This window comes from Paroedura picta, chromosome 7 (assembly GCF_049243985.1).
Source record: "Paroedura picta isolate Pp20150507F chromosome 7, Ppicta_v3.0, whole genome shotgun sequence".
Taxonomy (NCBI): domain Eukaryota; kingdom Metazoa; phylum Chordata; class Lepidosauria; order Squamata; family Gekkonidae; genus Paroedura; species Paroedura picta.
In genome coordinates this window covers 37,595,537-37,622,320 of record NC_135375.1, presented here as the reverse complement: position 1 = coordinate 37,622,320, position 26,784 = coordinate 37,595,537, and the positions used below count along the sequence as shown (strand labels likewise).

At 46.6% G+C, this 26,784-nt stretch overlaps 1 protein-coding gene across 2 annotated transcripts in view; it reads left to right on the top strand.

The window, feature by feature from the left end:
• EDIL3 (EGF like and discoidin domains 3) overlaps nt 1–26,784 on the top strand; it is a 295,349-nt gene that overhangs the window by 206,608 nt on the left and 61,957 nt on the right. For both annotated transcript variants that reach the window (XM_077347541.1, XM_077347540.1), the window contains 2 exons: nt 8,619–8,774; nt 12,502–12,646. In XM_077347541.1, coding sequence (XP_077203656.1) covers nt 8,619–8,774; nt 12,502–12,646 — 301 coding nt within the window. The remainder of the gene's footprint in view (nt 1–8,618; nt 8,775–12,501; nt 12,647–26,784) is intronic.

Genomic DNA, 26,784 nt, shown 5'->3' with positions numbered 1-26,784 from the left:
ATCAACCGTATATGGTGGAACGGCCGTGACACGCCCCTAGTTGCCTGGGACAAGCGTGCACAAAAAGCCCTACCGGGTGTGATTGCCTTGCACGCAAAATTCAGATGGCCGATGACCACCTGCATTTCCTTCAAGGTGCACTTCCTCTTACCCAATAACTCATTGATCAACCCCAATAAGACCTCAATCTTATTTCGGGGTAGACGGTATGGTATCCAACTCAATGCCTAAAAAGGTCAACTGAGTAAACGGACCTTCCGTTTTTCCCCCAGCAAGCGGGACCCCGAGTTCCGCCATTACTTCCTGAAAAACTCGTAACCTGTGCAGGCAAACTTCAGATTCCCCTGGCCCGGCTATCAAAAAATCATCTAGTTAGTGGACTATCTCATGAAACCTCCCAGTTGACTTCACCGCCCACTCTAAGAAAGAACTGAATTTCTCAAATGCAGCGCATGTGATGGAACACCCCATTGGCATTGCTTTATCCACATACCAACGACCGTGAAATCTGAATCCCAGCAGGCAGAAGTCTTCCGGGTGTACGGGGAGAAGCCGGAAAGCCGATTGTATATTGCACTTCGCTAGAAGCGCACCTCTGCCGCATCCTCGTACCATGTCCACAGCCGCATCGAAAGACGTGTACTTCACCGTACACAGCTCCGGGTCAATATGGTCATTCACCGAACCCCCTCGCGGATAGGAGAGGTGATGGATTAAACGATATTGGCCTGCCGTCTTCTTTGGCACGATGCCGAGGGGAGATACCCTCATATTTGGGATCGGGGGTTGGGCAAAGGGGCCGGCTACACGGCCTGCCAGACATTCCTTCTTGATTTTCATCTCCACCACTCCAGGTAATTCACGAGCGGACTGGAGATTTCTACAGTTTGTTGCTACCCTGCTTCCCGTATATGGGATCCTAAATCCATTAACAAAACCTGATGCCAAATAGGCAGCAATCACCCTGTTAGGGTAATCACCAAGACGACGGATTGGTGTGGGAGCCAAACTGCCAAGCTGCCCCAATGTTTTAGGTTGCTTTTGTAGCCGTCAAAGGGTTGCCACCTCCTGATCCACCTGATCCACCGTCCTTCTTTCCGGCAGATCGGGCCCCTCGAAAGGGAGGCCCCCCTGAAGCTACCTGCGTACAATTGGCCATAGAATGACCCCCACCACATCGTTCACATCGATGTTCATACTTGCATCTACGTCTTTTACACCCCTCTCGGTTAAAATCCCAACATACTAACCCCGAAAGTTTCTTTCCCGATCCCTGGAAATTGGCACGTCCTCTATCCCTGCGGTGCCGCGCGCTGGTGCCCACCTGCACGATCCATGAGTCGTGCAATCTGAGGTCCCAGCGCGTGGCCGCATTATTGGAAGCTAACTCCCAAACTTTTCAGTCATATTCTATGGCCGCTTCTTCTCCAGATAACTCCCAAGCCTCCAATGCGTTCATCTGGTGTCTGTTGACGTACCAACCCCTCTCGGGGTAAGCCCCACATATTATCCCCTGATATTCGGTAAAACCTTTTAACCAGTTGAGCATATTGTGCTCGATAGGCTGGTTGCTACCCCTGTCCCTGTCTCGCCTTTTCCCAGTATTGGCCTCTTGACGGCGTCCCCTTATTAGGGAAAACAAATCGACAAAATAGCCATCTAAGGCCCGTTCCCAGATCTTAACCGGGTTTATGAACACCTGGAGGAACCTCCCCCGTTTTAAAACGACTGGGAGGTTCCCTGCGCTCCTCGCTTATCCCCGCTTCGTCTAGCCGTCTCTTGGCACCCTTTGGCCTAAAAGCCCCCTCAATCCAAAACCACCCATCATGGATGGTGTCTTCACCCTCCTCCCATGAAGACGACTCACCAGACGATGAACTACGCCTGGCAGAGCACCTCCATTTGTTTGGAACCGTCCCTTGCCACTTTCTTCTCCGGGTCCTTTATTTTCGGCCTCCGTTTCCTCAACAAAAGAATCAGAGCTGATTTGCTGACCACCAGAATCAGACGGGCTTGAGTTGGACCTGCCACTTCGAGCTGAACTATTACACGTAAATAAGGCTACTGCCCTTGAATAGCCTTCCGAAAATCCTGGGGACTTTCTGTCTCTAATATGCCCCGAAGATGTAGACCCCGAAGATCCACGGTCTGCTGTCGCCCCGCCAGACCGGGCCCTCCCTTTTTTATCTTTCCCGAACCCCTTTCCTGAACCCCCTGTCGTGCCCCAGCTCCCACTCTCTTTGCCACCGTAGAGGGCTGAGATCTTCCCTTGGGGGATGAACTTTTTGCTCAGCCCTGCCCAGTACTTTGGCCTACTGCCTCCCTGGGCCTGACTTGGCTCCCAGCCCTGCCCCTGGATGAAGCCCGCAATCCTGGGACGGCCTCCGCCCATGTGCTGCGAGCCCGCAGCGCACTCGCTCTCTTGGCGCCCGCTTCCCTGGGCTTCCCATGGGTTCCCTCAGAGCGGGGTGTTTGTGCCGCTGAAGCACCATCCCCGCTCTTCCCACTCTTCTTAGCCCCCCCTTTGAAGCCGTCCGTTGGCTCGACATCTCCGCGCTAGACCCACTAACACCAACGCCCAGGCGGCGAGTGAACAGGTGCACGCACGCTAAAACCGCCGTTCCTGCTCGCCTGAAGACTCGCCGCGGCCTACCTGACAGCAGCTCAAAACAGCAAGCTGTTCCGGCTGCTGATCGCGGAGAGGCAGAGCGGCCGCGTGCGAAGCCTTATATAGGCCGCGCTCTGCCCTGTCCACGTGATGCAGGAGCCGCGGCCGAGCCAGAGAGGCACCCCAGCATCGCTCCTCTTCTGACGCTCCCGCGGCGCCAATTGCAGCCACGGTAAGTCTGTGGCCGCTCATTATCTAAATATGCATGTTGACTAATGCGGACATGTCTGTCCTGCATAATAAAAGAATAATCGTGTTTCTTAATTACTGTAGATATTTCCTCAAATGGCTCTAGTGCCCTTTTCAGGGTAAAAAAAACAAAACAAAACTCAGCCCTCCCCAGCTAAATAAACAACTATGTACAATTGAAAAGAAATTACAGTTTCAGATCTGAGACAGAGAACAAGTAAGAGAGAAATACTGCTAAGGGTTGGCTGAAGTACCTTAAATATGCAGGCTTTGATGCATATTTGACCTGCTGACCTATAAATGAAACAGCTTGCCTATTTGCTTCAACTTGTACTCTGGTGTGTGTGTGTGTGTGTGTGTGTATGTGTAATACAGCGAGAGAGAGAAAAAGTGAGAGACAGTGGTCTTTTGTTAAAAAAAAACACTATACAGACTCTGGGAACAAACCTACAAAAAGTAATTGGGCAAGTGCCCAAGTCTGATTTTTTTCTGAAATGTATAGAGGGAATGGTAGCTGACCTATTTGGACTTGTTGGCTGTGCACTTTGGGGGACAGATCTGTCTCTATTACTGCACCATCCTCCATCCCTTTCTTGAAACAGCCCACTAACAAAATCAGAAAATTCACTGATATCTTACCAGCTACAGACAACCAATTATTATGGATGGCAGAACTTGTCATTTATACGTAGTATTTTCCCCCCAGAATGAGCAATCCTCTCCAATGTTTAACAATAAAACAAAACTGATACGTCTTTTCTCAAGCCCTGCTCTTGTCTTTTTCATATGCAAAACGTCTCTCGCACAGTTCCCCAGGGCCTGTAAGATGGAGCACTTCCGCTGGGCTTTTGGTTGGGGCCAATGAAATAGTAACATGAATTGGACTCTCCCTACTAAGAAGGACCCCTCCCCCCCAATTACACTGTAGTTCTGAAGAGCCATCAAAAACTGGGGCTGTTGCCACTATCAGTTGGTACTAAGATTCAGTACCCAAATAATTTGCTGCTATGAACTAATTTTAATTGTTATTAACTAAATTAATGAACTGTTTTAACCATTTTATGTGATGAGATGTTGTACACCATCTTGAGCTGATCTGCTGGGAGGGTGGAATAGAAAATAAACAACAAGTACAGCTTATATTATGGAGGTATAGGTATTTTCCATTGAACATTTTTAACAGGTAATGCGGTAGAGTTTGTTGGTTTATTGGAGATCAGAGGGTGGTCTTGTTACCAATATGCAGATGACACCCAGCTCTTTCTCCTGATGGATGACCACCCTAGTTCTCTCCCAGAAGCATTAGCCAGCTCCCTGGAAGGAGTGATGAGGTGGCTCAAGCAGAGTCGTCTGAAGCTCAGTCCTTCAAAGATGGAAGGCAAGAAGGGTCCAAGCCAGGAAGCGCATCTGTCCAATGTGGCTCATTCTGCCAGAAACCTGGGCATGATCCTGGATGCTTCCCTCTCTATGGAGGCCCATAAGAGTAGCAAGGCTGGTGTTCTATCACCTTCACCAAGCCAAACTACTAGCAACCAACTTGGCTTCGGAAAACCTAGCCACAGTGATCCATGCAATGGTCAACTCCAGTGCTAGACTTCTGAAACTCGCTCTATGCAGGCCTACTGTCAATTTTGATCCATAAAAATGGCCCAGAATGCAGCAGCCAGGGTCCTCACAGCAATATCATGGAAGTCCCACATCCGGCCTGTCGTCCAACAACTGAGCTGGCTACCAGTCAAATTCTAGATCTTGCTTAAGGTGTTTGGTAATTATCTTCAAGGCCATAGATGGTTTGGGCCCAGTGTACTTGAAGGACTGCCTATCTGACTACACCCCTCAAAGAGCTCTGTCGTCCACCACCTCCAACCAGCTAGCGATCTCTGGTCCAAGGAAGTCTGCTGGACTCCAACCAGGGCCAGAGTTTGCTCTGTCCTGGCCCCCACCTGGTAGAATGAGCTCCTAGAAGAGATCAGGGCCCTAATGGAACTAAAACAGTTCCACAGGGCCTGAAAGAGGCAGCTCTGACACCAGGCATTTGGTTGAAGTAGAAACTAAATAATGTTGTTGAACCCATGCAACAGATCTGACCAATCCATGGGCCTGTTAGATTGTTCACTATGTTAGAATGTCATTTTATCTGTTTATTGTTGTTATTACTGTTACCATTCATTCATTATAATCAGTGAGTTGGATGTGTTATTCTGTTATGTTCTATGTGAACTGACCTGAACCTCAGGGGAGGGCGATATACAAATGCAATAATGAATAAGTAAGTAAATAAGTAACTGGGGTAGCTATCCTGGACCCAATTCTAAGAAAGACCTTGACAACCTATGGCCTCACTCCTTGAAGGAGGTAAAAGGAGAAAAAGAGCAGATTATCTCCGCTGCCACTTGCATCCATCCCCTTTGGAGCCCAGGCTACCTTCTTGCAGATACATCTACTCACATAGGTCCTGTCCATGGCTCAGGTAGCCAGCACACTGGGCAAAGCTTTCTCCTTGTCTATTTCTGGCAAGGGGCACAGTGGAGGGAGGGGGGCTCATGGTAGGTGGCAATGAATATGAGTCCTAGGGTCCCAGAATCACTGCCTCTATGGAGATCATGAGGTGGAACCTCACAGATCTTGGTTAGTCCAGATTCTGTTTGTCATGGCAGTTGGAGTAAAGTGGATCAAATGTTGACCCAAAAAAGAAAAAGTTACAATCTGCACCTAAAAACACTTTCTTTGTTCAACAGATAACTGGTATGAAACTGAGCCAAAATTACCATTGCAGAAATTCAGTGCATTAGATCTGGTAACCAAATGTGAAAGTATCATAACAATACAAAATTTTAAATCATTGAAACAGCCAGAGTCTAGTCCGGGAGCACCTTAGACCAATGAGATTTTTGTGTGATTTCTGATGAAGAAAGCTCTGACTCCCCCCCCCCCAAAAAAAACCTGTTAGGTCTCTGCTATTAGACTCAAGTCTAGCTCCACAAAACTGATAAGTAGCTTCCTTTCTAATCTGTCTGCTGAAGTTTGCTTTTATTTATAACCTGTCTTTCTCATTGAGAATCAAGGTGTATTTACATAATTTAAAACAATGCAATAAAAAGCACGAGACATCTAATCAAAATCTGATGACATCTGTACAAATTCAGTTCAAGCTGGACTACTGTTAGGTGTTATTTTCCCACAGTTAAAAAAATGGCAATAACTTTGCAGATCATCACAAGCAGATAGTTTTTTCCAGCCTGCCTGAATTATATAGAGTTATAATTCCAGTCCTGAGCTATGTACCTGAGTTGTACCTGAGTTGTGGAAGGAGGGGCGACACAGATAACATAGCACAATTGGACCAGCACTGGCTGGCTGCTCTCAAGAACCATCTTGCAGGCCATCCCCAAGTGAAACATTGTTGCTTTTTATCTGTACACAGCCCGTGGCGCCACGGGCGCCACGGACTGTATAAAGGAGTAAGGGGTAGTGGGGAGGAGTTAGGGCGGGACCGGTCCGGGATAAAAACTCGGAGGGGCCAATCAGGAGCCGTGAAGCGGCTCCTGATTGGCCCCTCCAAGTGTCCATCCCGCCCCTGCTTCACCCGCCCAGCGACAGGTAAGCGCTTCGGGGGCCGTTCGCCGTTTGGGGAGGGTGGGGGTGGTGGGAGCCGGCCTTCTCTCGGCGTCCGGAGCGCCCTCGCAGCAGCGAGGGGGCTCCGGAGGCCGAGAGAACGCCGTTCGCCGCTGGGGGAGGGTGGGGGTGGTGGGAGCCGGCCTTCTCTCGGCGTCCGGAGCGCCCTCGCGGCAGCGAGGGCGCTCCGGAGGCCGAGAGAACGTCGTTCGCCGCTGGGGGAGGGTGGGGGTGGTGGGAGCCGGCCTTCTCTCGGCGTCTGGAGCGCCTTCGCGGCAGCGAGGGCGCTCTGGAGGCCGACAGAACGCCGTTCGCCGCTGGGGGAGGGTCGGGGTGGTGGGAGCCGGCCTTCTGTCGGCCCCGGCAGCGGCCTCGCCCGGCGAGCCCGCTCCCGGGGCCGACAGGACGCCGTGGGAGCCTTTGGGGAGGGTGGGGGGGCGGGAGCCTCCCTTCCCAGCCCCCCTTTTCCCTCCGGCTTCTGCCGGGGCTGAGCTCTCCCTCGCACCCGGGAGGGAGATCTCCGCGCCGACAGAAGCCCCCTTTCCCAGCCCCCCTTTTCCCTCCAGCTTCTGCCAGGGCTGAGCTCTCCCTCGCACCCGCGAGGGAGATCTCCGCCCCAACAGAAGCCCCCTTTCCCAGCCCCCCTTTTCCCTCCGGCTTCTGCCGGGACTGAGCTCTCCCTCGCACCCGGGAGTGAGATCTCCGCGCCGACAGAAGCCCCCTTTCCCAGCCCCCCTTTTCCCTCCGGCTTCTGCCGGGGCTGAGCTCTCCCTCGCACCCACGAGGGAGATCTCCGCGCCGACAGAAGCCCCCTTTCCCAGCCCCCCTTTTCCCTCCGGCTTCTGCCGGGGCTGAGCTCTCCCTCGCACCCGGGAGGGAGATCTCCGCGCCGACAGAAGCCCCCTTTCCCAGCCCCCCTTTTCCCTCCGGCTTCTGCCGGGGCTGAGCTCTCCCTCGCACCCGCGAGGGAGATCTCATCCCCGTCAGAAGCCCCCTTTCCCAGCCCCCCTTTCCCCTCCGGCTTCTGCCGGGGCTGAGCTCTCCCTCGCACCCGCGAGGGAGATCTCCGCCCCGACAGAAGCCTCCTTTCCCAGCCCCCCTTTTCCCTCCGGCTTCTGCCAGGGCTGAGCTCTCCCTCGCACCCGCGAGGGAGATCTCCGCCCCGACAGAAGCCTCCTTTCCCAGCCCCCCTTTTCCCTCCGGCTTCTGCGGGGGACGGGCTCTCCCCCCCAGCCCATCTAGCGCCCATTTTATTTCAATTTAAAATGGGCTTGAAATCTAGTATATAATATAATATCATATCATAAATGTAATGTAATATATATTTTGATTCCTGGATATGAAACTGTAATCCAGGGCTTATACCAGCATAACTTGTTGGTGATCCCTGGCCCCAAAGAGGTTCACCTGGCCTTGATCAGAGCCAGGGCCTTTTCAGCCATGGCTCCAGCCTGGTGGAATGAGTTGCCAGTCGAGATTCCTGTATTGTGCAGGGGGTTGGACTAAATGACCCTGGAGGTCCCTTCCAACTCTATGATTCTATGAGATCCAGATCCTGATGGAGCTGTCAAAATTATACAGGGCCTCTAAAATGGCACTGTTCCACCTGGCCTGTGGTTGAAGCCATGATGACTCAGAATCATGTGGGCCTTCTTCCTCTCCTCTTCCATACTCTTCTCCCCCCCCCCCTTGGGTCATACCTTACTGGCCAACTGGACTGTGACAGTTAGCAGGAGGTGTTTTGTGATGTTTTCAAAAGAGTTGTGAAGTGCTCTGAGCCTGCTTTTGTAGGAATAGACTGTATATAAATTAAATTATAAATAAAAAACTAATTAGCACAATACTGAAACTGCATCTAATCATGGATGCCACCACATAGGTCTAGCTACAGGATAAGGTATCTGTAAAATACATTCTTCCATGTAGCAGTGTCTAGAGGGACTGTTGTTATTTAAAATAAGATATTTTCTTTAATGAATTCATACTGGGTGCTATATATTCTACCTTATCCCAAAATTAAGCCCTGGACATGATCAGTTACAACCAAATCCACAGAATATACTGTATAAACCCAAACAAAATAGGAATTGTAATAAGAACCTTTTTTTATTAGTGATCACTGATGGCAAAAATATTATTCTTTCAGATAAACCTGCAAAGGAAGATGAGAATCACTGGAGTTATAACGCAAGGTGCTAAGAGAATTGGAAGTCCAGAATATATAAAATCATACAAAATTGCATATAGCAATGATGGGAAATTATGGGCAACATACAAAGTGAAAGGCACAAATGAAGACATGGTAAGACAGTGTCAACAGCATAAAAAAGCAATTTATGTTTTCAATGTACAGGAGTTCAGTAAATTAACTTTATTGCATTTTACATAAAATGTATTGATAAATATCATATGAATAGATTAGATCCTGAGAAGCCATGGAAGGAATTGACAAACTATGCTGACTAAGGCACTTTTATATTTTAATTGATGGTTTTATAAACATAGCATTACAAAAGCATAGTAATCCTGTTTATTACATTTAAATGATTCTCATTTTAATCAGTTTACCAGTAATTACTTCTCTGTGTCCAATTTAATTTAATTCTGTAGAAAATTGTTAACCCTTGAATTCATTCAGCAGCATTAAACTTTATACTGCCAGAAAGTTATTGCCTTCAACAGGGGATTAGAATTGGTTTTGTTTGTATCCTAAATACAAAGAAGCTGCTGTGCTTTGCTCATAAGAGAAGACATGTGGAAGGATAGATGGTTTCTGTACAAAATCTAGAAAATAATATTAATCAATTTGTCTTATACCTGCCCAATTTGCAGGTATCTACATCTGCTCCTCTAACTCATTGCAATCCTTAAAAGAATTACAGCATTCTGTTAAATGGGCATAGAAGGATGTAATTGCTTAAGAATTCAGTTCAAGCTTCTCCGGGAAGCTATTCCAAATCAAGGAGCACCACCACCAAGACTCTAAAATCATGTATCAGTTGTTCTAACAGTCCTTGGCAGAGGAAGAGCAGGTTGAGGAAGAAAAGATCGTCCTAATAGAGGAAATGGCAAAATTTATATAAAACATATGAAAAAAAGAAATAAAAGATTTAACAGGTCTTTATTTAGAGGACAGAGGTGAAATTGTAAATATTTTAAATAAATAGATACAGAAAGTTAGAGTGCAATTTTCACAATGCAATTTTCTTTGGTACCTAAAGTAATGTATGCGTTGCCTGGGGAGTATATTCCAATATTAAAGGGGGAGAACAGACCATTTCTGCATAGAAGGGTAAAACGCGAGTGGCTTCCTGTTTGCAAATGTGGGATGGTAAATCTCAAGTTTGCAGCCCTCCTCACGGGGAGACCCCTCCCACATTTTCCCTCTGCCCATTGCAGCTTTTTGCCTACTGATGAGGCTACAAGGGAAAACAAGCCAAACTTCTCCCTCTGCTCCTTGGCTTGTCAATCGCAGCAAGCAAACAATCATAGAACAGCAGTTCTCTTGTGAAGTGAAATTTTCTTCCCCCCTGCCCCTAATTTTTTTAAAGGCACTTCCACATTACTATGTGGTAATGCTACAAGACAACACAGATGCATTTTTAATAAAAATCAACACTGCCACATTGCTATCGAGAAATGGCAGAAAGATACAGCACCCCCCCCCTTTGGGGATTCCTGTTCTTTGGGATTTTATTTCTGTCTGGTTGGATTTCTAAGACACTGTACATGGTTCCTGTAGCCCAAAAATACATTTTGTATTAATTGTTGACTTTGAAACAAGGGACTCAGACCCATGTATGATTGGTAGAAGGCTGCCCAATCACACACACTCCTCTTTCCCAGCTTATTTCGCACCTCCAGAAAACAGAAATGGGGCTGTTTTTGCCTGCCCAAGTTGTGAGAAGGCTGCACATGGTCTCTGAAACCCAAAAAGACATTTTGTTTTAATGGTTGGCTTAATAACAATGTGCTCAGACTGCTGTATGATTGGGAGAATGCTGCCCGATCACCCATCCGCTTTCTTTCCCAGCTCATTCCCCACCTCCAAAAAACAGAAAAGGGGTCGTGTTTGGCCTGCCTGATCCCAAAAAAGACCTTGGACACTTTAAAGAAGATTTTATTTTACCTTTGACAATATAGGTTTGTGGTCACACTGCAAGGCAGACTGCACCATTTTTCAAAAAAAATTACCCAGAGAAGGAAATGGAGAAGGGAGGGCAGGTGCAAGGAAGGCTGCCAAGACTATCATGTGTTTCTCCCTCCATATGGGCTTACCCCTGATTGTTCACTGGTTGCTCACTGATGGGATGTGCGATTTAGGTATGTAAATCCAGTTTTGATGATTCCTGAAATTGCGAGTTAAACATGGCCAAAACTCGACCCAGCTACTGGACAGCCTCAGGATGCAGGCGACATCATGTGGAGCGGGTTCTAAAACCCACCAACATTCAAAGGCTGGCCTGGAACAAATTTCTCATGTGGAAATGGTCAGACATTCTCCAGCATTGGTAGTATGGGAAGATTCAAGCAATACCCCTAAGAGTCCACTGCAGAGAGCGGGACTCCATCAAGTGCAAATCTCAGTGAGGATCCTGTTAACATTAGTCTGGGACAACAGCCTGGAGTAAAAAAAAAAAAGGACCCAGCATGGCAGGTGGAGCCAAAACTGGCAACCAGGTCCTAGCAGAGACAAAAGAGTTTATCTGCAAAAAATATGTAGTAAAAGAACCATTGCTGATATTGAAATAGTTATCCATTTTAGGAACCATGGCAGGAGTGGTGAACTGCTGAATTAGTCTAAACAATTGCACTGGAAAGGAACTTGTGGAGGCAGAGATGTCAGATCATTTTGCTGCCTTCACTGCCACTTCATAGGCTTTCAGATGAGTCCTAGAAAGTGTTCTTGATACTTGATCTTGAATCAGCTGCCAGTACGAACATAGCTGTGTAAGCAGCTTTGCATCCCTCATCTTGTCTGTATCCCAGGGGTCTTGGGAAATTCAAAGGTAATCTCATCAAATTTCAGAAGCTATAGAGGAAGACAAGAGCCTCTTGTGGCGCAGAGTGGTAAGGCAGCAGAAATGTTGTCTGGAAGCTCTGCCATGAGGCTGGGAGTTCAAGGTTGACTCAGCTTTCCATCCTTCTGAGGTCGGTAAAATTAGTACCCAGCTTGCTGGGGGGTAAACAGTAATGACTGGGGAAGGCACTGGCAAACCACCCTGTATTGAGTCTGCCATGAAAACGCTAGAGGGCGTCACCCCAAGGGTCAGACATGACCCGGTGCTTTGCACAGGGGATACCTTTACCTTTACCTTTACCTAATAGAGGAAGACAATGGCACTCCACCTCTGCTTGTCACTTGATTTGAAAATCCCTTGCTGGAGTCGTCATAAGTCAATTGTGATTTGGCACTTTACACATACATGTAGTGAGGTATGAGAGGGTATCAGGGTATCAGGGAGAAATATGATCAATGGCTTACTATAGGCCTGAATTTCATGTCTCAGCCAGTTCATTAAGAGAACTGCTAGAGGGTCCAGACAAATCCTACAAACCATTCTGGAAACTACTTTGATCCATAAGTTTCTGTTATCAAGCATGAATAAGCTCATTGCCCCTGCATGAAGAAAATTCAAACATCTGACCATGGTACCAGTTCACATCAAATCATGGGACTCAGATCAACTCCTGCACAAATGATGAATTCTAGCATGTGGCCTGCTTTATGTGGGTGGCCGAAACAATCTGGGAAAGTCCCAGTGTTGCCTGAACCAATCCAGGGAAACTGATAAATCATAAAATCCTTCTCACTACTTGTCAGGATGTTGAAGATGACACATGGCCTTCTGACTGAACGTCTCTCTTGACAAATGCCTTTTTGTACAGAAACATTGTCATTCTCTTTGCATCCCCACCATCTTACCAGCCGCTTTCAGAAGGTGTGCGGAGAAATAGTAAGAATGAATTCAATTAATTTGTATTGATAAAAGATGTCTTCCATAATGTTTTTTTTAACTTTGATCCAGGTGTTCCATGGAAATGTGGATAACAACACACCTTATGCAAATTCTTTCACCCCCCCAATAAAATCTCAGTATATTCGACTGTATCCACAAGTTTGTCGAAGGCACTGCACTTTGCGAATGGAGCTCCTTGGGTGTGAATTATCAGGTAACGTTTCCCTCTAACACATTAAAATAACACATTAAAATAATGAAAGTGACCTTTAGCTGATCTATCTCTTCGTAAGTATTTCAAGCTGAAAAGGATAACCAGTTAGCCACAATTTAGTACACTGCTGAATAACTTAAAAGGTTTGAAGGCATTATTGACTTGATCAGAAAAGCCAAGACAGTGTCATTAGCTCCAGGAACATACATCGTCAGCTTTCCATGCCTGCAGCCAAATAGACCTTACTTCACCCTGAGAAAAATTAACATATTTTTAATTTATCTGTCTGGGATTTCATTATATATTGGGCACTGTTACAGGTCCCATCAGAAGTACTGTGCAGACAAAACATAATCATTGTTTTGCTGGTTCAGACTTGGAGGATTGTAGATCGTTTCCATATTTATTTTATAACTAGAAATATAACCCATTGCAGATTGAAATGCAATGGGCGCTAGCAGTGAGAGTGGGTATAGGGGGGGGGACTACCTGCAGTCTTTCGGCGGGTCTTGCGGCGGTGGCGAGCGGGTGGCGAGCAGGCGGCGAGCGGCTGCATGTGTCCCTGGAGTCCTGGGGTTGCGGAGGCGGAGTCCTACACTTGATCTTAGCCAAAAGGCCGAGAAGCGACAGCAGAGTCCCAGTGGGCCCTAGCAGTTAATTCCCCCCCCCCCGTGGAGCAGCCTACCTAAAGCGTAGGAGGGAGGAAGCGCGGAGAGCCATTCGGAGGCATTCTCCCTCCTTCTCTGAGTTCCGTCCTTCCAGCTGCCCTGGCCGCTCGTCGAGGGCTCCTCAGGCTCTTTTCCCTGCCCCGCGGAGTGGGTGCACAGGCCGCGCGGCAGGCCCTGCGCCCTTGCTGAGCGAGGCGAGCTTGGCTGGCTGGCTGATGGGCGGGAGAAGGAGGATTCAGCCCAGCGGCAGCAGCAGAGGTCAGCACAGCAGCAAGAGGCGGCGGAGGCATAGCTGCTGGGTGCGGGGGCGTCAAGGGCGGTGCGGACGTCTCCGGCGGCGCCGCTGATGGGGCCGCGAGCTTTGCTACCGCCGCCGGTGCAGCAGAAGCCTCTGGACTGTTGGGCTGACGGCCCCACCAGCTTCAGGGCGGTCAGCGACTCGGCGGCGGGCTGCGGGGCTCCGTGTTGTTGTTGGAGGAGGCGGTGGCGGGAGGCAAGTGCAGCCAGCGGCTCGTCGGCGGGCTGCGGGGCTCCGTGTTGTTGTTGGAGGAGGAGGCGGCGGGAGGCAAGTGCAGCCAGCGGCTCGGCGGTGGGCTGCGGGGCTCCGTGTTGTTGTTGGAGGAGGCGGCGGGAGGCGCTTTGCACCTCCCGACGCGTCAGGCCACGTCAGGCAGGGAGCCCCCGGCAGGCGCGCTCCGTGCGACTGCCGGGGGCTCCCTCAGGTGGCGGCCTGACGGCGGCGGCCTCCGCACAACTCAGATGGCCTCCGCGCGACTGCCGGGGGCTCCCTCAGGCGGCGGCCTGATGCGGTGAGAGGCGCTTTGCGCCTCTCGCCGCGTGAGGCTGGGAGCAACTGCGAGCCGCGCGCAGCGCGGCTCACAGTTCCTGGGGCTGGGAATCAGAGGGACCAATCGGCAGGCGCTTGTCTGTCATGAGGAAGTTTCCAATCTGGACCCTTCCTCATCCCAGACACATCACGCCCCAGAACCCCTTACGGTTTTATTTAGTCCGTGGCGCCCACGGCGCCATAGGTGGTTTACAGATGTCTACTAACAGTTGTCTTCGCTCTCAGACTCAAGGATATAAAACAGCACAGTCAGGTAGCATAAAACAACCCATAAACTATGCAATTTGACTAGGATTACAGAATTAGAATTTGAAATGAATTAGAGAACAATACAAACAATAAAGTATTGAGGCCAGGGTCAGTAGCAACTGGAGCCCCTCCTCCGGCCAACGTTGCACCATCATACGATCCTCACCCTGTGATCTTTGGCTGAAGAGTGGGGAGGAATGGGGACTATGCTGCTGTTTTGTGCTTTATGCTTATTGAGAGGGTTTGATTGGTTCTAGAAATTGTTCACCGACTTCTAAAATTACCTAGTGTGCAATAAAAAACTCATTGTTCTTGTATATATTAAGAATCAAATTATTTGCTGAGAAGTTCTTAAATAGCATAAAACATAAAGTAAAATTCTTCATACACACAGAATAAGATTTCAGTTTTGGGGGCCACATTCTGGAAACAAACCATACCTCAGTCAGATACCAGTACTCCCCAAAGGATCATTTGTAAAGGCACTTTCTTAGTTCTGCCTGAATTACCATTTATTTCCAGGACTTGGTAAAAGTATATTTAAATTTAAATAGATTCACAGTAGAAATATAGTGTGTGTGTTCTCTAATAAGGCTTCAGTTGCAGATAAAATTCTGAATAAAGCTGAATAGATTTTGTCCATCACGTGTGGAGAGACGTCCAGCAGGTCCCTCTTCTCCTGCATTACAGTGCTGAGCTTTACTTGCTATAGGTATCCATATAGCATTAGAATTATGTTTTGGGTCAATAATCAATGTCTTCTAGTTTATGCTACTTCCTAAGGACGCAATGAATAAGAGTCTTAAAGCCTGAAAGAGTTTTCTAACTGAATGTTCAGAACTTTCCATGTGAAATGAAGTACACTGCTGTGCCTGGTTGCTTTTGATGAGATTTTATTTGATTTTGTTTTCTTGCTTTCCAGCAGAACCTGTCAGTGTACCCTCTAGCCGGAGTAAATGAACTAGTGGAGCCAATATCAGCCTTTTCAAGGTTTTTGTGCAGATGGGGTCATAGCATAAAAATGTAAAGCCTGACCTGGCTGCCTTCTGTACAAATGCTTCATTCCCTTGCAGATTCAATGAAACATATAGAATGCTCTCTCTTCGTCAAAAGTACCAGCAATATTTTCATATGGCAACAGCTACAGTAAATTTGTTTTGAGGTTATTTTTATGACTCCCTTCTTACTGTACAGTCACCCAGAGCATTAGTAAAGTATCAAAACAGCCCAAGTTACATAATTCTTGGTCCTCAAGTGACAACAAAACCAGATTCCAAAATGAAAAGTTAATGCATTAATCTCTGTGTGGCCCTCTTCCAATATAGATAGATTTTAAAGTAAGTAGAAAATGGTGTCCAGGTGCTTTGGTGTATTAGATTTTATTCTTTTATGTCTCCCATCCATGGGAACACAATTTAGAAGAAATCTTTGCCAGAATGACTAGGAATGGTTTTGCTCAAAGAACTGTGAAAGCTACTTAAGTGAATCCATTTCAGTAGTCTCATTGTGTTTCAAGGTCATTATACTTCTGAACTATCATGACACTCAGGTTCTTTGAAACAACTGCACAGCCAACTGAAACATAACTGTAAATAGGCTTGGGTCAATGGGTGCCCTACCTGGACCAGAAATCCCGCCCCCCACATACACACACAAACACACATTAAAAATAGAAAGCCAGAGAGAGAGACAGAGAGTTTTGAAAGTATTCCTTATAAGTAGGTTGATGCAACAGACACTTGATTTGGCCAATGAGATTCTGTTTTTGCCAAAGATTCTGTTGGTTAAGAGAAAATCAGATTCTTCACTTGTTTCTTTGAAATCTCACCTGAACATATGGTAGCTCCACTTAGAACAGTGGTTCTCAACCTGGGGGTCGGGATCCCTTTGGGGATCAAACGACCCTTTCACAGAGGTCGTGGCTGGCCAAGCAGCTTGGGCAGGGGGGGCACCATCTACAGAGTGTTCGTCTGTCTGGAGCAATGGAAAAGAGTGAGATCAGCATGGTGGGACAAGAGGCAGAACTAAACTGAGAAACCCCAGAAAAAAACAATTTATATACAATCATGAACAATGGATCTTCACGCCATTGGTCAGTTTCAGTTTAATTTCTATGAAAGAACACTTGCATAATTTTATGGTTGGGGATCACCACAACATGAGCAACTGTATGAAAGGGTCATGGCATCAGGAAGGTTGAGAGCCACTGACCTAGAAGAAGAGTTGGTTCTTATATGCTGCTTTTCTCTACCCGAAGGAATCTCAAAGCAACTTACATTCACCTTCCCTTTCCTCTCCCCACAATAGATACCCCATGAGGTAGGTGAGGCTGAGAGAGCCCTGATATTACTGCCTGGTCAGAACAGCTTTATCAGTGCTGTGGCGAGCCCAAGGTCACCCAGCTGGTTGCATGTGGGGGAGCGTGGAATCGAACCTGGCTCGCCAGATTAGAAGTCCACACTCCTAACCACTACACCAAGCTGGCTCTCACTACACATAGTGAGTAAACTTGGTTCTACTATGTCCTATGTACAAATACTTAAAAAAAATGCTTTTTAGTGTCTGGTGGCCAAACTTTGTTCAAGTCATATACAAGAATGGTAAGCAATAATGTCTGTTCATTTATTTACTACATTTATATGTGTGCTGCTTCCTTTTGGAAGCGCTCAAGAAAAATAACAAATATCAGAACATGATTCAGCCAATTTGCAGAGTAATCCATTGCAAACAATGAGCTTCAATTAAAGTAGCTTTGCATACGATTGCACTGTTAATAGCTTTTTACTGGGAATGGGAAACGTTGCAATTATCCCATGGCTATCTGGTGTATACATGCTCTGTTAGATATGCAGCCAAAACATGCTTGGGCTACATGGTATATTTTTAGTTGTACATCTAAAGTAGTTATTAAGTCAGTAATTTTTGTCTAGGATATGCAATATTTTTTGCATTCTAATATGGTCAGTTCAAACAGTTACAAGATCCACAACAACTCAGCATTATGTTACATTTCATTTTACAAAAGGAACTATTCCAAGAACTGAGGAGGCCTGGAAGAACCTGTTTCTTGTAAATCTCAGTGAAGAGCAACTAGCAGGGCCATTCTGCATTGGTTAAATAAAGTGAAATTCTTACCATTTGTAAATGCCATTTTTGGCGTTTTGCATGACATCGTAAATATCCAGCATAACATCCAGAAACTGGCTGCTACATCCTCCATTTTACAGCGCTTGCAGGTGATTGGTTGCCTGTCTTGATTGACAGGGGGAAGATAGGAGCATGTATAGCACGTTCCCGTCTTCCACCACTTCAAGCAGCTCTGCCATATTCCAGGAAGCGCGAGTTGGCAGCAGAGGAACCAGTAGGTGGGGAATTCCGGGAAGCGCGTTACACCATTGAGCTGGTGTAAGGCTTTTTATTTTTCTGTGCAGAATGGCCCCCAGATTTCTCAGGAAAAAGTTTCACTGCAAAGATGCCTTTATTATAAACGATTTGCAATGCAAAAATATATCTTTCAGGCTAATTTTAGTACACAGTATCATTCAGCCTGCAGTCCACAAACTATCCATCACTGAAAGCCTCTATCAGTATGCACATAAGAAGCTGCTTTATCTGGAGTCAGACTATTGGTTCCATCCACTCAACTTTTTCACTCAGTCTCACCCTATCGTCCGCCATACCGCTGCTCCTGACCCATGTAAATACAGGTCTCATGATCCACAACATAGCCTTATTTTGTGTCAAAGGCTCCTGCTATTTTATGGCCTCTTTCCTGTTACCCAAGAGACTTTGAGCTCCACCTGTATTTATTGGTCACATGGAATTATTATGCAACTGAGGGAAACTAACAAAACTAGTTATTACCTAGGATATAAGTCTTGGTTACTATTAATTACTCTTAAATATATTGAATACAAGATACATTTCTTCTTGCTCGGCAATGTTGACTTCCAGTTGAAATGCAGTATCTTTATACAGCTATTGCTGTATAAACATAAAAGGCTAAGGCCTAAGTGGGCGGAGAGGGGGCAGGGCCAGTCCAGGTGAGGGCCTTATTGGAAGACGCAAAGTCAGGACAGACCAGATTTCCAGCCAGTTAGGAGGTGCGAGGCCACATAACATTTTATCAACAGTGAAAAAATGGAGACAGAAGGAACAGGGTAGACACCTGTGTACTGTGACTACTCCATGTGTATTAGGGCAGGGGGACATTTCGGTGTCTGGCCTAATTCACACAAGAAGGGAAACCCCTATGAAGAGTCTGATTTTCTCTTCACATATCTGAAGACATGGCTCTGGAAAGTTCATCTGTAACCACTATGCCACAATTCCCAAAGGTCAGTCCTCTCCCACACTCAACGAACATTCCAAACCACAGGTTATTGACACCCATATCTCCACACCCATGCCCTCATTGGCCACCACGCCACCACAACTTCCTACACAACACCCACATTCAACCCCATGCCCTTACAGACTGGACAACTCCTCCCCTTCCTCTTCCCACTGCCAAGCTCTAGCGCCCGTTGTATTCTTGGATATGGGCTTTGCCCCTAGTAAGATAATATTATGACTGTTGAAGTGAATTCTTCTGAAACTGACATGATTTATTGAACCACATGGTTTTTTCTTGCTTGTGTGTTTTCAAGATCTCAGGCATGAACTTTTTCCAGTTCTTCATATCCCGGGTTCTTTAAAGCAGTGGTCCCCAACCCCCGGTTTAGGGACCGGGACCGGTCCGTAGATCAGTCGGTGTCTACATCCTCCTTGTCCTCCTCCCCGGCTGCTGCCTCTGGGACTGTCTTGCCACTCTGCTGCCGGCTCACCTTTGGTGCTCTCCAGCGGACTGTTGCTCCCTTCGCTGTGGCACTGCGCAGCTGCTGCTGGCAGCCCCCCCAGTGGGCAGCGGGAAGTCAGGGGTTCTGGTGGGAAAGCAAGTAGAGCAGGGACTCAGGCAGCGGTGGCGACATCTCCCAGCAAAAGACTACCCTCCCTCCAGGCCTCAGTAAAATTGTCAAGCATTGACCGGTCCCCGGTGATAAAAAGTTTGGGGACCACTGCTTTAAAGGAAGATACAATGGATTGAACCTAGATCTACCTTTATGCAAAGTGTACCCATTGAAATGTAGCCACTTCCGTCTCCTAACTATAAAAACATAGCCATGCTTGCAAATGTAACACAGATGGAGAGTTATATATTCACCATACAGACATACAGTCTTCTCAGGATCAAGAAGTCAGTGTTTTCTGCTTGCAGATGAAGCTATCCATGCAGCATGCTGATCGGCTGACCTTGTGATGTCACAGTATCACTCTCCTTCCTTTTTAGATTTTCCTCTTTTAACAAGCAAATTGTGTCTTTTAAAAATGAAGATTCATGCTGCACTATAGTTATAAGGAGAATTTCATATTTCTGATGCTTATGTTTGTGTGTGTGGTCTTATTTATACTCATTCTCTCCCCCTCAAGACTAAAAACGCTTTGCTTTAAAAAAAAAACTGGAGCAAAATAGAGTTAGAAGAAGCACACTTACCAAGTGGAAATGTTCTTGAAAATCAATAGAAGTGCTTTGACAACCTGCAAATAACAATCTTTAGAAATACAAAGAAGATTTAGCTTTATCAATTGTACCCTGTGGAGAAGACAAGGGTGGGCACACACTGGAAAAGCAGGAGTATACAATCAATGACTCAGTTCCCTGCGATAGAGTGGGAAAGCAAATTATTTTGACGCAAGTCAAGAGTCATTTATAAGGAACTCTCAGTTCTTTGGATACCAACAAAATTAGATTGCTATACACAGCTCTGTCAAAGCAAAGGCAGACTGGAAAATTCAAGAACGGGTCTCTTATGGGAAGTTCTGATGAGTTAAAAACATTTAGAGCAGTGGTCCCCAACCCCCGGTCTGGAGATCGGTATGGGTCCATAGACCGCAGCTCCTACTTGTCCTCCTCCCCGGCTGCTGCCTCGGGGCTGCCCTGCCACTCTGCCGCCGGCTCACCTTTGGTGCTCTCCAGTGGCTGCCATGGCTGGGGCTCCACAGTGGGCGGTGGGAAGTCAGGGGCGCCGTCGGGAAAGCAAGTGGAGCAGGGCTCAGGCGGCAGCAGTGACATCCCTCAGCAAAAGACTACCCCCCCCCCCGGCCTCAGTAAAATTGTCAAGCGTTGACTGGTCCCTGGTGATAAAAAGGTTGGGGACCACTGATTTAGAGAGATCAGAAAGTAATAAACTGGATCACTTTGGCCTATTTCTTTAAGGGTATTTTGTTGGCTCATGTGGCTTACCGTCCTGAAGTTTCTAGCTTGATCCTGAAACAGTAACTGAATCAGGGAGTTCACATGTCATGAGAATAACAAGGCTGTTTTGAAGGCATCGCCAATATTCCACCAACTTACAAATTCATGTAAAGCTCTGTGGCCCAGTCTGAATTGTGGATAGAAACCAGGTGTCTGGTTCCCCCACTATCACTCCCTGTCTACCCACTGGTGCTTAGTGGAGCAGCAGGGGAGAAATATGGCAGTGTTGCCAAGTCTGTTGGACCAGCTGGTGGGGAATTTTTTTTTTAATGCTGTTGATTGATGTTGATTAATGTTTTTATTTAATAGTGTTGCTATTATTTTATTGGTTTTTAAGGCTGTTTTATATTGTAATTTGCATTTTTAAATGTTGTAAGCTGCCACAAGCTGGCATTGCTGGGAGTGGTAGGTTAGAAATTGAAACACAAACAAACAAACTCATCAGGTACAGAAAGTGAAAAAGCTGGAGATAAATGTGACATACGTACATCACCTGGAAGTGACATTTGCACATTTGGGGATGTCAGGGGCAATGCTCTGGTTTGTGGACAAAACCTCTATGGTAGAATTAGTCTTCTACCATACAGTTTTGCCTCCCTCAACATCATTGACATGCCTGTCACTTCCAGGTGACATAGGCACATTGCATTTATTTCCAGTTTCTTGCTGATTTGAGGGATAATTCCCCCCTCTTCCTGATAGACCTGGACCAGTGGAGAGGCTCCAAACAGGGGCTACCCTGCCCCCACCTGGGGACTGACAACCCTAAAATATGGAGAGGATGGCATCATATAGCACTACAACTTTAAAGCTAGGAATGCAGAAGTCAGTTTGTCACATTCCCCAGTTCCATATTTTCCCCATTTCCATAGAGTTGGGGGGAAATTTCAAGATCTGGAAATGTCAGTTGTGGTTACATAATCACAAGTGGTGCTGCACAACATCATTTCCTACTCTCTCCCCCATGCCTGATCCTCACATCAATTGCCAGCCAAAGCTAACTGTGGAATGTCTTTGTCTCAAGGAAGTGATGATGATGATTTGGTCTGATCCAGGCACCTGTTGCTTTACAGAAATACCTACAGAAATACCTAACAATGAAATACTAAACAAAGTTGCACCCTTCTGAGTACACTGAAAGGTACAATTCTGTTTAGAACTGCACAATAAATGGGTGTGAAGGGTTTGGGTTTGGGGGGGAGAGGTAGCTTTATAAACCACAAAAGCTACTGCCATCACATTCTGCAATCCCCATCATTTTGAGCAGTTCTGTTAAGGTACAAAATGTACACAAACCTGAAAATCCCTGTTTTGAAACATTATCTCATTTCCATGTCTTTATGATGCAACTTGGCATTGTCATATTTCTTTAATCCAGTAAAATCATTGCAGGCTCATTGTTTTTCATATTTAGTTATTGATTGATTGACCATCACTCCTGGGTCAATCCTGGGAGCATTACACCATTCTATTCCCTTCCAACTCACCAGTCCAGCATGGACCAAAAATCCATACCGCAGCACGCACTGCCACCTGACCTTGGGAAGGGGGAAGCCTTCTGCTTTAGATGTTCAGGGCATCCTGAGGAGGGATCCCAGAACTTCCACAGCCTGGCCTCAATCAAAGGCCTGGTGGAAGAGTTCCTTCTTACAGGCTCTGTAAAACTGTGATAGCTCTGTCATGGTCCTCAGCTCATGCCACCAGGTTGGGGCCAGGACCAAAAAGAAGAAGAAGAAGAAGAGTTGGTTCTTATATGCCGCTTTTCCCTACCCGAAGGAGGCTCAAAGCGGCTTACAGTCGCCTTCCCATTCCTCTCCCCACAACAGACACCCTGTGGGGTGGGTGAGGCTGAGAGAGCCCTGATATCACTGCTCGGTCAGAACAGTTTTATCAGTGTCGTGGCGAGCCCAAGGTCACCCAGCTGGTTGCATGTGGGGGAGAACAGAATCGAACCCAGCTTGCCAGATTAGAAGTCCGCACTCCTAACCACTATACCAAACTGGCTCTCTGGCCAGGAGTACCTCCTGAGGGCCAGGGACCAACAGCAGATTCAAACCTGCAGAGCAAAGAGCCCAGAGGGTGGAGGGTATAAGGATACAGGTGGCCCCTCAGATATGACCTTGATCCAGAATACAATTGTTCAACAATGCAGCTACCTCAGCACTGGCTGGATATGGGCTCTCCAAGTTGACCTTGAGAGGATCCAAGGAGCTATATTATGCACCAACTGTAATTTCTGGATCAAGGACAAGGGAAGGCCCATGTTAAATGAGATACAGAAATCTAGTCTGGATCACTGTGTCCAGGTGTTCTGGGGACAGGTAGGGCACTAGTGGTCTGGCTTGGAGTAGATGGAAAAATGCTACCTGGATTATTCCGGTGATCTGCACCTTCATAGATAGGGTGGCATCAAAGATCACCCCCAAATTCCTGGTAGTTGGTACGGCCTCAAACTGCACCTCATCCAGGGTGGGGAGGCATGCTTCTGGGTCCTGCCCCCTTCTACCCAGCCACAAGACCTCCATCTCGGAGGGGTTGAGTTTCAGGTGACTCTGCTTGAGCCACCCAGATACTCAGATAGTGTATAGGGAAATAAATACCAAATAAATGTATTGTGGCGCAGAGTGGTAAGGCAGCAGACATGTAGTCTGAAAGCTCTGAACCAAAACAGTCTTTTGAGCTTCATTTTTTGACTTTCATTACTACTGAAAAGCATTTCCATTTTTTCCTGATTGTTTCCTCAGTCACTTCAAATGAAAAGCAGAAAAATGCTTTTTGTATTATCTGCTTAGATGTTAGATAAAAAGTTCTGTCTCATGGAACATGCACATCTACAGAACAATCTTGTGTAGTTACTTTTGGATAAGCCCCCTAATTTTAGTAGGTTTCGGATGGAGTAATACTACACAGGATTGTGCCACAAGCCACACAAACAGAAACTTCTGAAAATTTAGCTTAATACCCTAAGAGAATAGAGCCTCTTGTGGCGCAGAGTGGTAAGGCAGCAGACATGCAGTCTGAAAGCTCTGCCCATGAGACTGGGAGTTCAATCCCAGCAGCCGGCTCAAGGTTGACTCAGCCTTCCATCCTTCTGAGGTCAGTAAAATGAGTACCCAGCTTGCTGGGAGGTAAACGGTAATGACTGGGGAAGGCACTGGCAAACCACCCCGTATTGAGTCTGCCATGAAAACGCTAGAGGGCATCACTCCAAGGGTCAGACATGACCCGGTGCTTTCACAAGGGATACTTTTACCTTTACCTTTTGCTGTTGTTGTTGTTAGGTGCGAAGTCGTGTCCGACCCATCGCGACCCCATGGACAATGATCCTCCAGGCCTTCCTGTTCTCTACCATTCCCCGGAGTCCATTTAAGTTTACACCTACTGCTTCAGTGACTCCATCCAGCCACCTCATTCTCTGTCATCCCCTTGTTCTTTTGCCCTCGATCGCTCCCAGCATTAGGCTCTTCTCCAGGGAGTCCTTCCTTCTCATGAGGTGGCCGAAGTATTTGAGTTTCATCTTCAGGATCTGGCCTTCTAAGGAGCAGTCAGGGCTGATCTCCTCTAGGACTGACCAGTTTGTTCTCCTTGCAGTCCAAGGGACTCGCAAGAGACTTCTCCAGCACCAGAGTTCAAAAGCCTCAATTCTTTGACGCTCAGCTTTCCTTATGGTCCAACTTTCGCAGCCATACATTGCAACTGGGAATACCATAGCCTTGACTAAACGCACTTTTGTTGGCAGGGTGATGTCTCTGCTTTTTAAGATGCTGTCTAGATTTGCCATAGCTTTCCTCCCCAGGAGCAAGTGTCTTTTTAATTTCTTTGCTGCAGTCCCCATCTGCAGTGATCTTGGAGCCCAGGAAAATAAAATCTGTCACTATCTCCATTTCTTCCCCATCTATTTGCCAGGAATTGAGAGGGCCGGATGTCATGATCTTTGTTTTCTTGATGTTGAGTTTCAAGCCAACTTTTGCACTCTCCTCCTTCACCCGCATCAACAGGCTCTTTAGTTCCTCTTCACTTTACCTTTATCATAATCTTAATAGGGGCCTCTTGTGGCGCAGCCGGCTCAAGGTTGACTCAGCCTTCCATCCTTCCAAGGTCAGTAAAATGAGTACCCAGCTTGCTGGGGGGTAAAACGGTAATGACTGGAGAAGGCAATAGCAAAACCACCATGTATTGAGTCTGCCAAGAAAATGCTAGAGGGCGTCACCCCAAGGGTCAGATATGACTCTGTGCTTGCACAGGGGAAACCTTTACCTTTACCTTTATCTTATAAATCATTGATATAGTCTAGTCTGCAACTAGGAGTGCATTAAGATATAGCTGAACCAAAAATAAATCCCCCCAAATGAACATTGTTTCTGAACATTGGTATTGATTATGCCTTCAGTTTCTAGTGTACAGATTCTCTTGTTTGACATTACTACTGTTGGGTTTGCACTGTCATAGTGGCCCTGGGTTCTGCTGGGCTTCTACACAGTGCAGTTAGTTTTGTTGGGTTTGCAAAGTCCATTCTCACCCCCCCCCCCGAGTTTCTACTGCAGTGATTCTCTGATTTGATTTTGGTTCTGTTTGGTTTGGCACTTGGATTGTCGTTCTACTGGGATTCTGGAGTTCTGCAATGGTTCTTTTGGGCTTGTTGTTAGTTCTTCCATGGGAGACATTTGACCAGTAGTTGCTGCTTGCAGACATGGCTTTTGCCCTGGAAATAGCTGGGGGATCTCATCTATGGGAAATAATGGAGGATGGCTGGGGCATTCTGTTCAGGAGCCCATAAAATTGGATCCCTTGGTCCAATCTGCTTGGAATTTGGAAGTTATTTAAAGGCCAGGCACCTGTAGCTCTGCTGCAATGTTGGTCCCTTTACTTTTACAACCAGATACTTAGCCACTCAGAACATTTTCTCAGAGGGAATAATGGATTTGAACATTTGGAAAATTGGTGGTGGTGGTGAGTGAAATCTAAATACCATATTGGTGTTTGGAATTTAGAATTGCCATTAATTTGGGGGTCCAATGTACCCCAATTTAAAAAAATACTGTATTTTTGCACACTCTTAACAGCAACTGCTTCCTGCTTCAATATCTATAATTACATGCATTGAAAACAAATATTCAAAATAACAGCCATATTCACAGGGGGGCAGATATAGTAGGTTGGGTAATATGGGGGGAAGGAGAGAAGAAAGTAGTTCACAGTATGGAAGGTTACTACAATAGGAAAGGGAAATGGTAAGATTCTGCCAATTTGTCCCTCTTACCGTATACACCTGAGCCAAATTTGCCTAGCTATTACTGGTGTTTTGAGAAAGTACAGCAAATGGGAAAAGTCAGAAAAGATTAACCCTGCATTGTCTTCTGCATGAAGAGTTCTATAAATTCATATTGCTTTGTTATGAGGCCATGGGCCTCCTATGAAGTGTAGAGTAAAAAAGCATATGAAGTTAAATACCAAAGAAAGCAAAAGGGTATTGTGTAAAGCAGAAGAAGAAAGCAACTCTATGATGGCAATCACACTGTGCAGCCATTCCACAAGAGGTCTCCAAATTAAGGTCAGGTCAGCCTTTGGAAACAGAAAACTTTTAGAATACCTCTGCTTGCCACATGAAGAAGTAATAGTGAATCAGCAAGACTGCTTTAACAGATGACCCTGTGACCCTCTCTCTTTTGGCATAATATCTATAATCCTCAGACTGCTGCTGCTAAATGCCATTTCTAACAAGGTACAAACTGCCATTGTTGTAAGGGAAGGGGAGAAAGACTCAAAACCTCTTAAAAGAATGCAAAACAATAAAAGCAACTTTGGAGAACATCTTTCCCCCCTTAATGCTGTTGTTGAAGGACTATGACAAAATATATCAAGAGAAACTTGATACAGAAGATTCATAAAGTTCAGTGTGGTATAGTGGCATAGAACCAGTGGACAGACTATCGGCCTAGGATCTGGTGCAGTGGACAGAGTGATCTGAGAAACCCAGGCTCAAATCTCCCCCTGCACCATGGAAGCTTGCTGGGTGACCTGAGACCAGTCAAATACACTCAGCCTAACCTACCTCACAGATACTTGTGAGGATAAAACA